Source organism: Myotis daubentonii, chromosome 14 (genome assembly GCF_963259705.1).
Source record: "Myotis daubentonii chromosome 14, mMyoDau2.1, whole genome shotgun sequence".
Taxonomy (NCBI): domain Eukaryota; kingdom Metazoa; phylum Chordata; class Mammalia; order Chiroptera; family Vespertilionidae; genus Myotis; species Myotis daubentonii.
The window spans coordinates 49,143,496-49,159,192 of NC_081853.1; the positions used below are offsets into that span (position 1 = coordinate 49,143,496).

A 15,697-nucleotide genomic window follows, 5' to 3' on the forward strand; every position below is an offset into this window, starting at 1 on the left:
CAATCGATGTTTCTCTCTCATTGATGTTTTTCTCTCTCCCCCTCCCTTCCTCTCTCTCTAATATCAATAAACAAAATATTTTTAAGTAAAAGAAAAATCTATGCAATAAAAAAAGACTTGCTAGTGGTCTCCCAAAGGGTCCAAAAGGTTATGAAAGACAAAGAAAGACTGATATAGATTGAAGAGACTTAGGAAACATAACCAAATGCAATGTGGAATCCTGGACTGGATCCTGGACCAGAATAAAAAAAAAAGGACATTATGAGACAACTGGCAAAATTCTGATAAGAACTGTACATTAGTTAATCATTTTATATCAATGTTTATTTCCTGGTTGCTACTGATTTACCATGGTTATGTAAGACTTAGCATTAGGGAAAAGTAGGTGAAAGGTATTTTACAAATTTTCTGAGTAAAATTATTTTAAAGTGAAAAGTTGGAAAAAAGAAACTGTGCAATTCATCACTGGGTTGCTCTTTCATCGAAAAGCAATCCAGAGCCTACTAAATTGAAAGTTCAGAATAATCCTCCAACACCTAAGAGCTAATGTTTAAAATCTGTAGTCTTTCATTTGGTATATTCTGACTCTGGGTTTGTTTTCTTATCTAGAAGAAGCAGAGTTTTGTTGTTCATTTGGCAAAGGAAACTGCCCTGATCTTCCCTTAATGAGATAGATTGTTAAAACCAGAGCAAGGCCTGATGAGTCCCTAAACAGAGTCGGGGTACTACTTGCTGCTCTGATTCTCCAAGCAGCCTTTAAAGCTGCAAGCTGTCTAATGGAAACCCATTCACTAGATTCCTGTAAATGCAAGCATCCTGCAGTGCTTTGAAAATGAACAGTCAAGGATCATGCACAGTGTAGGAGACACACAAAGGATTCGGCATACAAGTTGACTTTATTAGCCACATTTTTTCAAGGCATACATATTATGAGTTACTATCATACAAAATACCAGAATCAGGCTATGGGAAAGGACTGTAGATGTGAACTCAGAAACTGGGGTTCAAGTTCTGCTCCTGCCCCTAATTATCATTCTTACATAGAGATAAGGAAACCAGTTTATTAAGGGCCTGAACTGGGTGTTGTGCCCTCAGCTATCAGCCTTATTTTTCTCCTCTCACACTCTTCTACCAGGGTTGGTTAGAATTTTGTTCATTGCCTCTTAACATTTGGGCATATGTCATAGCTGTTGATCATAAGAATCTCATTGTCAAGTATTGAAAGTTTAGTCCAGCTTGGCTGGCCTGGCTCAGTGGTTGAGGGTCAACCTATGAACCGGGATATCATGGTTCGATTCCCAGTCAGGGACATGTCCGGGTTGTAGGCTTGATCCCCTGTGTGGGGAGTGCAAGAGCAGCCAATCCATGATTCTCTCTCATCATTGATGTTTCTATCTCTCTATCCCTCTCCCTTCTTCTCTGAAATCAATAAAAAGTTTAGTCCATCTGAAGCAAAATGTTAGTCTGACCATTGTTTTTTGTTTGTTTGTTTGTTTGTTTGTTTGGGGTTTCTTTTTTTTTTTGCTGCTGTTCCCCTCATTCCCACCATCAAACCTCCTCCTTGCTTCGATCCACAAACACCCCAGCTCGGGCCAACCCTTGGGTTGAGAACCTGCAATGGGAAAGTGAGCAGTGGTCTGTGCTTACACTCTGCCTCCACCTTGCTTTTCCTCTCCACCAATCACACACGTCTCCCACTTCTGAATGAATAGGTAACTTGACAAACAAGAGCTCTAGGACTCAATCACGTCCCATCTTGGATAGGTGATGAGTAGAGCAGAAGCTTCCCAGTGCTCCCAGGGCTCACGTGACTGTGCTGAGAAGCGTGTGAGCCTATGAAACACCTCAGCCCTCATGGAGCCTGCATTCTAGCTTGGGAGGCAGATAATCAACAAACAAGTAAATGAGTATCAACACTAATAAAAGAGAAAAATGGTAATTGGCGTACGAGCTACCCTTTTCATTGGCTAATCAGGGCTATATGCAAATTAACTGCCAACTAAGATTGGCAGTTAACTACCAACAAGATGGCGGTTAATTTGCATACGTAGGCACAATGCAGGGAGGCGAAAGGGAAAGCAGGAAGAAGCCCCCTGCCACTGACAGTGATTGGAAACCCAGGGGGGAGCTAAGAGTTGGGGGGCAGGGCAAAGGCGGCCCTGGGGCGGCCTTTGCCCTGCCCCCCAGCCATGATCGGAAAATCAGGTGCCTTTTCCGCCCTGGCCAGTGATAGCAGGAAGTAGGGGTGGAGCCAGCGATGGGAGCTAGGCACGGTCGAAGCTGGCAATCCCAGGAGCTAGGGGTCCCTTGCCTGGGCCTAAAGCGGAGCCCACGATCATGGGGCCGCTGCAGCTGCGGGTCCCCGCTGCCCGGGCCGGACGCCTCAGCCAGAGGCGTCAGGCCTGGGCAAGGGGCCGATCCTGCGATTGGGGGGTGATGGGGGTCAACGCCTGAGGGCTCCCAGTATGTGAGAGGGGGCAGGCTGGGCTGAGGGACACTCCCCCCAACACACACACCCAGTGCACGAATTTCGTGCACCGGGCCCCTAGTATGATATAAAATACAAAGTCGGGAATAAATATCATATGCCTTCTGATATGACATACCGAGGTCAAAGCATCACTTTTGTGATATTTCTACCAAAAACATGTAGCCTGAATCTAATTATGAAGAAACATCAGATGAACCCAGATTGGGGGACATGGTACAAGACAATTGTTCTGTACTCTTTAAAATAAAAAATGTCACAAAAGAGAAAAAATAGTTGAGACACTATTCCAAATTAAATGAGACTTAAAAATACATGAAAATTAAAAGCAATGCATATTGTATATTAGAAGCAGACCTTTTAATGCTGCGAAGAATATTTTTTCAAAATATGTATAATTTTCAAAATTTGAATGAGTTGCATATTAGATAGTAGTGTTGCAACACTAATCTGTTATATTGTATTTACATAACAAAATACTTTGGTTTTGGGGAGATACCCAGTGAAGTATTTAGAAATAAAGGGTCATAATGACTGCTACTTATTCCCAAATAGTTCAGTAATGATAACAATAGCAATGACAAGAACAATTGCAATAATATCTATATTTTAGAGAGAACAATAAAAAGCAAATTTTGCAAAATGTTAATAATTGGTAAATCTAGGTGAAAGGTATTATCAGCATTCCTGGAAATATTCTTGTCATTTTTTTTGTGGGTTAAAAAGTTTTCAAAATAAAAAGTTTTTTTAAAAAAATAGTAATTAGTGCTCTGAAGATGGTAGGGGAGATGGAGCATTGAGGTTAGGGCAAGTCCCTTGTGAAATGACCTTGGAGTAGAGGCTGATGGAAGTGAGAAGTTAGTAAACTTTGAAAAGAAAAGAGCATTTCAGGAAGACAGAACAACAGAAGCCAAGGCTCTGACACAGCAGTGTTTCTACCGTGTTTGTGAAACAGCAAGGAGACTAGAGGGGCAGAAACAGAGTAAGTGATGTAGGGTGGTAGTAAGAACAGTCAGATCATGTAGGGCCTTATAGGCCATTGACAGGATGTTAGAGGTTATTGTAAGTGTAATGAAAAACTATTGTAAGGTGTTTAGCAGAGCTGCAAACAGTCTGCTTCCATCTTAGATAATCACTTTTGTCTACTTTGCATGGAGTAGACAACTCTGGGTTCACATGGAAGAGAAGGTCTCAAATCACCAGCAAGGAAGTTTAAGCAAGATGCCAAAAAGAGTTAAGTACTTAAGGAGAATCAGCATTTTTCCACATAGATTGCATCAGGCATCTTCTAGGCAGAAAAAGGTACTGAAAGCCTTTGAAAATCATTGAAAATCTGGGGACTGGTCTTAGTGTATCTGTGTGCCTGGGGTCAAGGAGGGGTGACTAGACATAATGATGGGCAGGTGGGTGCCCCCATCCATCAGGAAGGGTCTTATATCCCGCAGAAGGAGCCTGGTATTAACCTAGAAGTGAGAGGACCATCAAAGCACTTAAACAGTTGAATTACATGTTTGAAAGTTGGCTCATCCTTCAAGGTTTGAAAGAATGTCCCTGACTATTCCAGCCCCCATTGATCTTCCCTTTTCTGACAAAGTAGAGCAGACAGCAATCAAAACACTCTACTCATCGCTTGATAATACAAACATATCCTGTCACCCTCAGATAGTTTTAAGCATCGCTACTTGTCCCCAGATTAGATCTTCAACTTCCTATAAGTAGAGACTGTTGAAAGTCTTTTGTATTCCCTCGTTGTGCTGAATTGCCAGAGCTGGAGGGAACTTAGCAGCCACTGAACTCACCCTCTCCATTAACTGATGGAACCCAAGTCAAGGATCTTCAGGGACCTGCTCAAACCACACAACGCATTGGTGGCAGAGCTGTTGCTTTACTGATATATTCATTTGTTACAGAAGAGCAAAGAAATACCAAGCACGCTTCCTAGAGAAAGGGAGGAACCCATTTATTAACACTAGTGACTAGTGGACTCCGGGAATAATTTCCAAATCAGGGTGAAGTAACATACAGAGGCTTTGCTTTTTATAATCTTCTGGGGTCTTTGTCTTGCAGATATGGTTCCGCCCCCTTGTGGGCTTACAGGAGGGCCCCCAGGTGTTGGGGTTCCCAGGTCCTATCAGATGATCTGTCCTGGGGCCAGAGATAAAGACCTCCCCCCCCCCAGGGCAGTGCATTGTTCAGTTTTTGTGGCCTGACACGCCTTGCAAGACCAGTTTCCTCCTCACAGTGACCACTGGTTTTTGCAGCTGTGACAGAGCCAGAGAGCCAGGTAGATGCAAGAAGATGATTTCCGACTTGACATCTCTATCCAAACTAAATCAAATCAGGAGCTGGAATATACTGTGCTTGCCTCAAGGGAAATGAGGCTATTGGTGGGTAAAAATGTTGGCAAGAAAGTTAGTCCTCATCACAGGCATTACATGTTTAAAGACCCCAATATTCACTCCCTCCCTGCAGAGCCCTGGGTGAAATATTTAGGGTGAGTGTGGGAAGAGCTCTAACAAACCACAGCCTAACTAGGAATAGAAGAAGCGAATCTGCGTGGCTGATGGAGTGTGAAGGGAGCTGGGTTTCAGAGGCAATTCGCAGGGACTGTTCTGCTTGCTGCAGCATGACAAATAACCTATTTCCTTGTCATCAATTGATTTAATAATAACTTTTCAGGAAAACAAAGAAAAGAGTGAGCATTTCGACCAAAGGCACAGCCCTATTTAAAAGAAAACATCTAAAATGTGAAAAGGAAAAGCACGTTCCTCTTAAAATCAAAGATGTAGGTCACGTATGAGCATCCAGGATGAGACATTTGGACATTTGCTTATGGAATGTTCTCTGATGACCTCATTTCAATTCTGAAGCAAAAGCCAGTGTATTGTTGGTATGATCTTCAATAGCAAAGGAAATGTTCATAGAAGCGACTTCATGGTTAAATGTCAACAGACAGGAAACTGAACTGACATGGGGACTATGTCTCCTGGTTTATGCCTGTGTCGGCAGAGACTTGTTTGCTCTCAAGCCTCTCCCTTCCCCACAGAGTGCAGACCTCAGATCTGACTGTAATGATCAAGCGCATGCTGGTTAATTAACTTTATGGGCCACTGCAGAACCGACTGGTAAATCAATAGGCATGCCACTACAGTCACCTTCAGGCTGTGATTCTGTGTTCCATTGCTCTAATGACGCCTGATTTCTGCTCTCCCCCAATTAATTGCCATTGAAGTGCTTTTCAACATGGCAACCACATGGATTATTGCTGAAATTCCAGCTGGCTCTAAAGCACACGAAGCAGAGGAATTGTACCAAAAAGAGGTCAGGGTGGAAAACCTTCTCCTGAAAGTCTGTTTGGGCTTAAGGGGCTTTGGAGTTAGAGAGACCCATATGTGGATCTTCATTCTGCAACTCACTAGCCATTTGACTCTGTAAAATGAGGTGATAACCTGAAATGGACCCACTGTGCCACCCTCCCATCCTGCTACTGGGCATGGCTCTAGTCCAGGGGTGGGCAAACTTTTTGACTCGAGGGCCGGAGGGCTGGAATAAAAGCATGGATGGAGTGTTTGTGTGAACTAATATAAATTCAAAGTAAACATCATTACATAAAAGGGTACGGTCTTTTTTTTCAATAGTTTTATTCATTTCCAACGGGCCGGATCCGGCCCACGGGCCATAGTTTGCCCACGGCTGCTAGTCTGTGCTCTCTACTCTGTGAAGTAGCTCTTCCAACTTCCAACATCTCCTCCGTCTACTTCCCCTTCCTGCTCACTCAGGAGACAGACTTGTACCGGGGTTCTTGTTCAAGCATTAAGAAGGGTTCAGGAAATCTGGAGAAGGCTGTGCGTAGATTAAATAGGAGTCCAGAGACAAAATATAATTTTGAAAGGCATTTGGAGGTCAGAGGAGTCTATTTTAAAGGAAACTAAGATCTCCTCATCTCAGGACCCCATGCTTTTTATTAACATAGTTTGTCCTGAGGTGAGACAGAGATATACACTTCAAAGGGTCAGGGTTTCCTATAGAGTCCATTGTCAGATTTGGGGGAATTAGCCTACCGGCTGTTCAGGTGTTTGGCCAGTAGGAGGCAATAACATGTAGATTAAGATGCCCTGAGCTGTCTGGTAGCAAACAATCAATTTAATGTATCCTATTCAGGTTTGGGGAAATGCTATCAGCCATTCCCAGATTCAGCCTGCTGTCATGCTGGAATTGGCTTCCAGAAGACTTGTTTCCATTTTCATTGATAAAAACAGAGACAATCAAAAGAGAAGATCCACCCAGCTCCAACTGTCTCCTTATGCATCTCTCTCCTGATGGACAAACTGCCTCATTCCAATTGAAAGTCAACCTTTCCTCCCAGGCGCTGCACTTCATCACCTCTCATCTACTCAAGGTCATCACTTCTCTCCTGAGTTCTTAAAAACATGCTAAAATAATCTTCCCATGTTTAAACAGTGCAAAACAGAAAACCTCTCCATGACTGCCTCTTTGTACTCATCCCCTTTATAGCAAAACTGCCCATGCTTTCCCCCCACACACTTCCCCTCCAACCATTCTTTCTTAAAATCGGGTCAGTTAGGTTTTCATCCCACCACTTCACCGAATATGTTAAGTTCCTGTTTAGGGTACTATCAAGATCTCCCAAAGACATTCCTTTTGCCAAATGCAACGGCCAACCCCTCCACCTCCAATGACTTGAGATCCAAGCTCCATTGGAAGCTGCCGGTCATTCTCTCTTTCTTGAATCATTTTCTTCTCTTAGATTCTAAAGCATTCCTCTCTTTTGTCCTCCTTCCTCACTAGCCCCTCCTCAGATTTCTCAGTTTGTCCTTAATCTTCTTAACATCTAACTGTTTGTTCTTAATCTTCTTGACGTCCAGGGCTCTGTCCTCAGATCACTTCTCTTCAGTGTCCGCACTCACTCTGCAGTGATCTCATCTAGTCTCATGTCTTCAAATGCCATCTATTTGCTCGTGACTCCCAAGTGTGTTACTGCAGCTTGGACCTGTCCTCTGAATCCTAGAATCGTGTATTTAACTGCCTACTTGGCAGCAACACTTGGATTTGAAGCAAGCATCTCAAACTTACCCAAAACTCTACTCTGATCCCCACCCCGCTCCCTACACCACTGGCTTCTTCTCCGGTGTCCCCTCTTTCAGGAATTTGCCCCCATTTACCTAGTTGCTCAAGCCCAAATTCTTGAAATCATTATTGACTCCTCTTTTCCTCATACTTTCATCCAGTCCCTCAATAAATCCAATTGGTTCTATCTTCAAATTGTGCCCCAAATTCAACCACATCTTACTATATTAGGCCACGCCAAAATTACTTCTCACCAGGACAACTGCAAGAGTCTGGTCTCCCTACTTCCACCATGCCCTCCTATAGTCTATTTTCCACACAGTAGCCAGAGTAACCCTTTTGAAATAAGGGTCAGGCCCTGTCACTTTCCTACTCAAAGCCATCACCCTTAGGATAAATTCCAAATCCATTGTCATGACCTGCAAATTCCAGCATGCAGCCCGCCCTTGACCTCTCTGTGCTTTCTCTCCCTCATTACTCTGTTCCAGACACACTGCCCTCTTAGAGTTCCTCAAGCACCCCACCTTGCTCTCTTGTAGGGGCTTTTGCCCTGGGTTTTCCCACTACCCAGAATGCTCTTCTCTAAAGTAGCTCATAGCTTCACTTCCTTCATGTCTCTGCTCTAATGTCACCTGTCCCAGAAGCCCTGCTTGTCACTTTCTAAAGCCTGGCTCTGGCGGTTACCCTTACCCATATTATTATATATCTTCGATTATTTATTTTCTATCTCTACCCACTAGACATTAAAACATTAATGAGAAGGAATTTGCTTATTTTACTGCTATATCCCCAAAGCCAAGGACTATGTCTAACTCATAGTAGTAGCCCATTCATTAAATGAACTATTTTAATAAAGGAATGAATGATTCTCTAGTCATAGGTTTCCTGGGGTGATTGCAGGGAGTAAGGTATTTAGAGCAATTTCTAGCACATGGTAAAGGACTCCAGACTATCTGTTCCTTTTACCATTATTGTTATAAACAGAATGGATGGGAGATGGCAGTGGTGTATGGAAGCTAATCATTTTGTGACATCTGCTATTATCAGAGTTTGCTTCTATTTCTGCGTTTTGTATGTTCCCATCTGGCCTCTGCTCTTGTAGGGGTAATTGAAGAAAGCATGTGCCTTTGAGCTCGCTGCTCAGACTTTGTTTAACTTGTAGGCATTTCTCTTAAGCTGTCCACTTGAATAAGAAATGTCACATTGGCTTCCAAAGCCAATTCTCCCGCTTTTGAAGCAGGCAGGCTCTGAAGGTCTGACAATTTCCAGCTACATCTCTCAGAGCAAGGATAACGCCACAGGTTTCTTGGCATCGTACTAAACTTCGGGGAACAAAGAGCAGCAGGTGATGGATGGGTTTGAAGGGAGAAAAGCAGCACGTGAGCACAGAAGGGAGGCCAGACTGCACACTTGCAGGTGTCACCCATCGCCTTCCCTGTATTGGCAGCAGAAACCAGACAATGATGCCTGATGCTTCACTTTGATCAACAAGGAGTGCCTCTTTATTCTTTTTAAGAAATCTGAAATATATAAAATAAAGGAAGTAGCTTCCAAATAGCAGATTTTCTTTCCCACTCTGCATCCCTTCCCACCCTCACTGATCACCAGTACTTTCATCCCCCTGGGAGAGAGGGGTAGCTCTCTCCATCCCTACATCTATCTCTGCCAACTCACCAGCATGGGGGTTAGAGGAAGGCAGATTTCATTTTGAACCTTGGTGTTTACTCACCTACGCTGTGTGACCTTGGACAAGTTTTTTCATATGCATAAAATTTTTTAATGATTTCAGAGAGGAAGGGAGAGAGAGAAAGAGATAGAAACATCATTGATAAGAGAGAATCACTGATAGGCTGCCTCCTGCATGCCCCACACTGGGAATCGAGCCCACAACCAGGCATGTGCCCTAAGTGGGAATTGAACCAGTCATGGGTCCTGATTCATAGGTCGACGTTCAACCACTGAGCCACACCAGCCGGGTTTGGACAAGCTTTTTAACCTCTCTCGGCCTCCATTTCTCCAGGGGGAAATAACAAATTCTTCATTGAATGGTTGGGAAGATGAAGAGGGATCACCTGGTGGAACACTTAGGCTGGCTCCACACTCCCAGCTCCCTCCTCCCCTGTTCTGCCCCATCACCCTCCTTCCACTTGTATCATGTAGAAATCTCAGCTCTCCCAAAGACAAATATGATATGATTTCACTTATGTGTGGAATCTAAAGAGCAAAATAAACAAACAAACAAAATAGAAACAGACTCATAAATACAGAGAATAGACTGATGGTTGCCAGCGGGGGGAGGGATGGGGGCTGGGTGAAAAAGTGAAGTGATTGACAGCTTGGCAGTTAGAAAATAGTCTCGGGGAAGTGAAGTACAGCATAGTATGGTACCAGGTGTAGACTGGAAATATCGGGGAAAATACTTTGTAAAGTATATGACTGTCTGACCACTATGCTGTATGCCTGAAACTAATACAAAGTAATACAGAAATGTAAACTGTAATTGAAAAATAAAATTACAATAAGCATTAAAAAAGAGAATTTTCAGCTCTTCCATATGTTTGTTCGCTCTGGCTCGGTCTCAGAGTGATTGTCTCATACCTCCCTCTCACTTACCTTTGCTGGAGATGGAGGGTCCGCTGCCAGACAAGTACGGTGTCCCAGGGGCACATGACTCCATTCTCCTATATCCATCAGGATGTGCTAGGTTAGGGTACAGCAACAAACTCCAAAATAACTCAGGAGCACCTCCTTCTTCCTGCTTCCTCAACAGCCCCAATTCCTCTGGTGGGTTTGGACTGTAGGGCAGAGGGAACAAGACAAAAGAAAAGTCTTGGCTGGCCCACTGTCTCTCCCTTTCTATGAATGATGTTGCTGCTTCTCTGGCTAGCCCTTTCTGGCTGGTGATGCCCAGTGGTGCTTCTCTAGAGGACCCTGCAGGGCCTCCCCTCTGAACTTCAAGGGCAAAGTTGGCCTCACATGGCCACAGTCAACTTCAAATGAGCAACAAGGTACATTCCCACCACATACTAGGAAAGCGAGGAGAACAGCATAGTGCCGTTCGTGTACACACAATAGACACCCAACTTAATGGTTTAAAAGACTAGCCCTCTCTGTAGTTGATGGTTCTGTGGGTTGACCATTTGAGCGGGACTCAGCTGGACAGTTCTGGTCTTGTTTAGACTCCTTTAGTCCTTGCAGGGAAGCAGGTGGGCTCTGTCCCTGGGGTCTCACTTGCGTGATGGAAGTGACTGGACCATGTGTCTCATATCGTCCTTCAGGCTGAATTGGGTTTGTTCATATGGCAGTTTGGCACAGTTCCAAGAGGAATAGCAGAAGCATACAAGGCACCTCGAGGTCTGGGCTTAGAACTGGTTTAAAGTCGCTTCTGCCACTTTCCATTGATCAAATTCCCCAAACCAACAAGATTCAAGAAGTGGGGAAACCTGCTCCCCCTTTGCTGGGAGGAGCTATACAGTCACATTGCAAAGGGGAATGGGTAAGGGAAAGGGAGAGAATTGTGGTGTTTTTGAAGTCAACTGCCGGCACTAAAGTCATCACATCTTTCTGATCTTCTTAGAGAGAAGTTGGGGGTTTGATGCAGAGCCAGATCAATCACCTTATGTGAACTATCTTAAAGGCAAAGTGACCTGTTGCATGTAAGCCAGGTAGCCACTAAGTGGTTCATTTCTTTTATCTGGGCAGAGGGAAAACTGCATGTGATAAAAATGCATAGTAAATACCAGAGACTTTTAAAAGGCCACTGTGGCTGGGCTGGACAGAGCAAGGTGGACCGTGGTGCACACTGTCCTTGGGATCCAGAATGTGCCGGTCACTGGAGCCCATGACAATGTGCTTTTCTTTATATTTAAGAAGAAATGAAACTTTGTAAAGAATTTTAAACACATGCTCACATCTCTGTTTCCAAAAGATCCCTCTAGCTCCGATGTGAGGACTGGATTGGAGGTTCGGACTGGACCAACCCCAGACTTTTGGAAGTCAGAACTTTTCCAAGCTTTTTTATGAGTCCCAGAGGCAAAGAAGAAATAGTCTAGTTTGCCAAATGGTCAAAAATGAGCAGAAGGGCAAGGGAAAGAGCAGAGAATGTAAAATAGATAATTCCACAGTGTGTCCTACACACACACACACACACACACACACACACACACACACACACACATGTTACTTATCCATGTGCTTCAGACCCAAGCAGGCCTGAGAGTTCCTGGCTTGTGTTCTCTGGATGGTTAAGCCAGATTGATTCTGGGTTTGGCAGTGGCCTTGCCTGCTTTGCTGTGTAAAGAGACAAACAGAAGCTAAGTGACCCTAAGAAAGGCCAGCAGAGCCCCGGCATTACAGACCCAGCCTTTGAGCCCAAGAGTTTGTACTGTAATTCAAATTCTAAAGGCAAGTGGTATCAAAATCCAATGTCATGGGATATTTTGACAGCACGTTGGAGGGACCGCAAGGAGGCAGGGAGGAGGAGCAGTGGCAGAAGCTAAGGCAACAAGGAACCTCCTTCTGTAGTCTGGCTGCCGAGTTCCTCTGGCACTGCCATCAGCCCACCCACACAGAGACCTCTATGAGCCTCCAGGGGCTGAGGGTGTCGGTGGGAACAGTGCAGTGCATGGAGCAGCCGCCTCCCCCCAGCATGAGTCTGCACGATCGATCATAAGAGCGTCTGTTCTGTCATTGCATTGCAGCTCCAGAAACTAAAACGATCACTTTCTTTCAAGACCAAGAGTCTACGGAGCAAAAGTGCTGACAACTTCTTCCAGCGAACCAACAGCGACGTGAAGCTGCCAGGGGACATGCTGGCTGAGGTCAGCCCCAGCTCCAGCCCTCTCCCCGCCCCAGGAAGCCTGACGTCCACGCCCACCAGGGCTGGCCTGCACCCAGGCAGCAGCAAGGCCCATGCCTTTCAGGAGCACATCTTCAAGAAGCCCACTTTCTGTGACGTCTGCAACCACATGATCGTGGGTAAGTCTTTCCCCTGCCACTTCCTCCAGGTATGTCAGCATAAAATTGTGGGGAAACCCTGGGGGTTTGGTGTGGAAAAGATGTACAGCTGTGTTTTAAAATACTGCCTTGGAAAAGTCAAGAGGCCCATTTTATGTGGCTTTAGAGGAAAGGGTTGGGAACAAGGGGTAAAGTTAAAAGGTAAATTTCAGTGAGAATCTAACCTTTTCCTAAAAATATTTTTAATGATTTCAGAGGGGAAGGGAGAGGGAGAGAGAGACAGAAACATCAATGAGGAGAGAGAATCATTGATCAGCTGCCTCCCACAACCTGCGCATATGCACCGACAGGAAATCGAACCGTGACCTCCTGGTTCATAGGTTGACGCTCAACCACTGAGCCATGCTGGCTGAGCGAGAATCTAACCTTTTAACTGATGCACTTGACCTGTCATTGAATGGCTTTCCTTGTAAGTAGCATATGATTTAACTTCTGTCAGGCATAGATCATCTCAAAGGTCTTTTTTTACTTAAATATCTGATATTCTTTCAAACGAAACATGGCATGTTTGTTGCTTCCCAAAGAAGCCAATAGTTGTCATCATTGAACTCAAACTTGTGGTTTCCAATATGGTCAGGAAGGCAGGATTCTGCAATTCCCTTCACCCTTGACCAAGACCCAATTAAGGAGTATAATATTCAGAATGAGAGCATGTCAGCCCCTCTTGTGACTGTACACAAAGGGCTTTCCTCGTTGAAAACCATTATCTACTCACATTCTCACTTCTCATCACTATTATTCATGCGCTTCCTTCAAACAGGCCACATTCAGGATCAGTGCTGTGACAGTCAAGGATTTCCACAGTAATGCTGGTTAAAAAAATACTCTTGCAATTAATGTAGCTTACCTTTTTTTAAAAAAATATATTTTATTGATTTTTTACAGAGAGGAAGGGAGAGAGATAGAGAGTTAGCAACATCGATGAGAGAGAAACATCGATCAGCTGCCTCCTGCACATCTCCCACTGGGGATATGCCCGCAACCCAGGTACATGCCCTTGACCGGAATCGAACCTGGGACCTTTCAGTCCGTAGGCCGACGCTCTATCCACTGAGCCAAACCGGTTTCGGTGTGTAGCTTACTTGTACTCTCACTCAGACATCTTCAGATCATTTGGGGTTTAGCTGATCCAGACTCAGCTCAGTTACTGTGTCTTCTCTCTTTCCCTTATTTCTCACTCTTTCCTTGGACCAGTGGGGTAACCATATCATGTTCTTCTCACGGCAAGGACAAGTGGAAGCATACAAAGCCCTTCTTAAGGCTTTGGATTGGAGGTGACATGTCCCTTCTACTGGCATTCCTCCCGGAGCATGGGGGCCACGCCCATGTCAAGGGATGGAAAAGTGCACTCACTCTGCCTTGATATCAGGGACTTTAAAGCCACCTGCCAAAGGGCACAGGTAGAGGGACACGTGAAGAATGGGGTCAATCATTCAACCTACCACAGTGCTGAGGAAGGCCTCTGGATTATTAAACCATTTTGTTTGGTAGATTCTGCTAAGTCTTGGATCCATACCACCCAGCCATTTCACTTTTCCACCTGGAAGTGAGGCATGGCCTCTGACTGTGAGCATGGCGGGGAAGGTGTCTCACCATGTTCCAAGCTCAGAATACTTAGGCAATTTGGCCTCCAACTTAGTTTTTGTGTCTGCCTCCTTAGCTTCTGTGTCTGACGCATCACTTTCAATTTCCACACAAATTTCCACCAGGCCTTTTCAAGGCAGTGCTATTCATAACCCGTAAGTAGATGATGATGAGTCTCTATTTTAAATCCCATTGTGACCAGTGTGAAAAGACAAACAGAGCATGTGTTTTTAAAATGAGTAAGGGAAATGAATTCACCTCTGAGGAATGCCACCATCATTACCCTAAAGAGGATTCTAGGTACACAGCAACAATTCTGAGACTTTATTTTGAGAAAAAAATCACACACAAAAAGACTCTGTGCTGAAGAGGATTGCACTATACTTTTCTCTTATCAGAATTAAATGTACATTGCAGCTGCCTTTTTTCCTTAAGAAAGAAAGAGAAAAAAAAAAAAAACAGTCCGCAAGGCATGCTGTTCTTTTCAAAGATGAGAAAGTAAACCAAATAGTAGGCTCCTTCTAGGAAAGAAGAAAAGGGATTATAGAGGCAGGAGGGAACAGGGAGAGAGAAAAGGCAAGAGGAAGGAGGTGAGGAGAGGAAGAGAAGTGAGGTGAAGGAGAGGCTGCTGAGTGTTTTAACTTCTTGAAACAATGCCTGCCTTTGTCATCTGTGATAACAGAGCATGGTTGCTCTGCCCCTTTTCTCTTTGCTCCTCAAATCTAGTCTCCTTTCTCTACATATATCACTGGAAGGTTTGCTTTTCCAAGCCACAGGTCATCTTTATATTCTAAATGCGAGGGAAAGACCACCTGCTGTTACCCTCTTAGAATGACATTTCAGAAAATATATTAAAGCAAATACTTTTTCCTTTCAAGGAGAACCAAGGGTTATATAATGATGGCCAAGAACAATCAAATCTCATCTTAGCAGTTTCCAGCTGATGGATATTTGTTTAAAAATAAAAGGAATCTGGCATTCTCGCTGTCTAGGATTTCTAAGTTGGAATGGACATGCAGAGTTGGCTTTACAAAGCCTCACATTGGGCTTCGCCTGCCTGCCTGTGCCTGAGAGCTGGCAAGGCTACATATTTGCCACAAGAAAGTGACCCATAAAAGTACACCTGGACCCCAGCCTCAGTCCCTGCCCATCTGATTATAATTTCCTTAGCTCCTTCACTCTGTAACTCATTCCCCATTTTCAGCTTTGCCCTTGCCCTTGGACTTGACACCTGAGACTGTTCCTCCCCAACTGATCTGGCTCCCATGACACTTGGGTTAAGCAGCCTCTAGGAGATTGCTACCCTTTCTGACCTTCCTTAGACTATGCCTTTCTGGAAATTCTTGTCTCCTATACAAGCCAAAGGTGACCAACCCAAGCTTTCTTGGAGACGCCAGAGAAATAGACAGTCAGGTGTGTCTGTCTACCCCAATGCTGGATGTCCCAGTCTTTGCGTCAACAGGATTCAATACTCAGTCTTAGACTAGGAGAATCCTCTAGTACTTGGTTAGATAAACATAC

General features: G+C 44.4%; 1 protein-coding gene across 3 annotated transcripts in view; it reads left to right on the forward strand.

The window, feature by feature from the left end:
• Positions 1-15,697, forward strand: part of STAC (SH3 and cysteine rich domain) — a 98,488-nt gene that overhangs the window by 24,668 nt on the left and 58,123 nt on the right. For 2 of the 3 annotated variants that reach the window (XM_059664236.1, XM_059664234.1), the window contains exon 2: positions 12,277-12,553. In XM_059664236.1, the coding sequence (XP_059520219.1) occupies positions 12,277-12,553 (277 nt within the window). The remainder of the gene's footprint in view (positions 1-12,276; positions 12,554-15,697) is intronic. The other variant, XM_059664235.1, reaches the window with a different exon arrangement.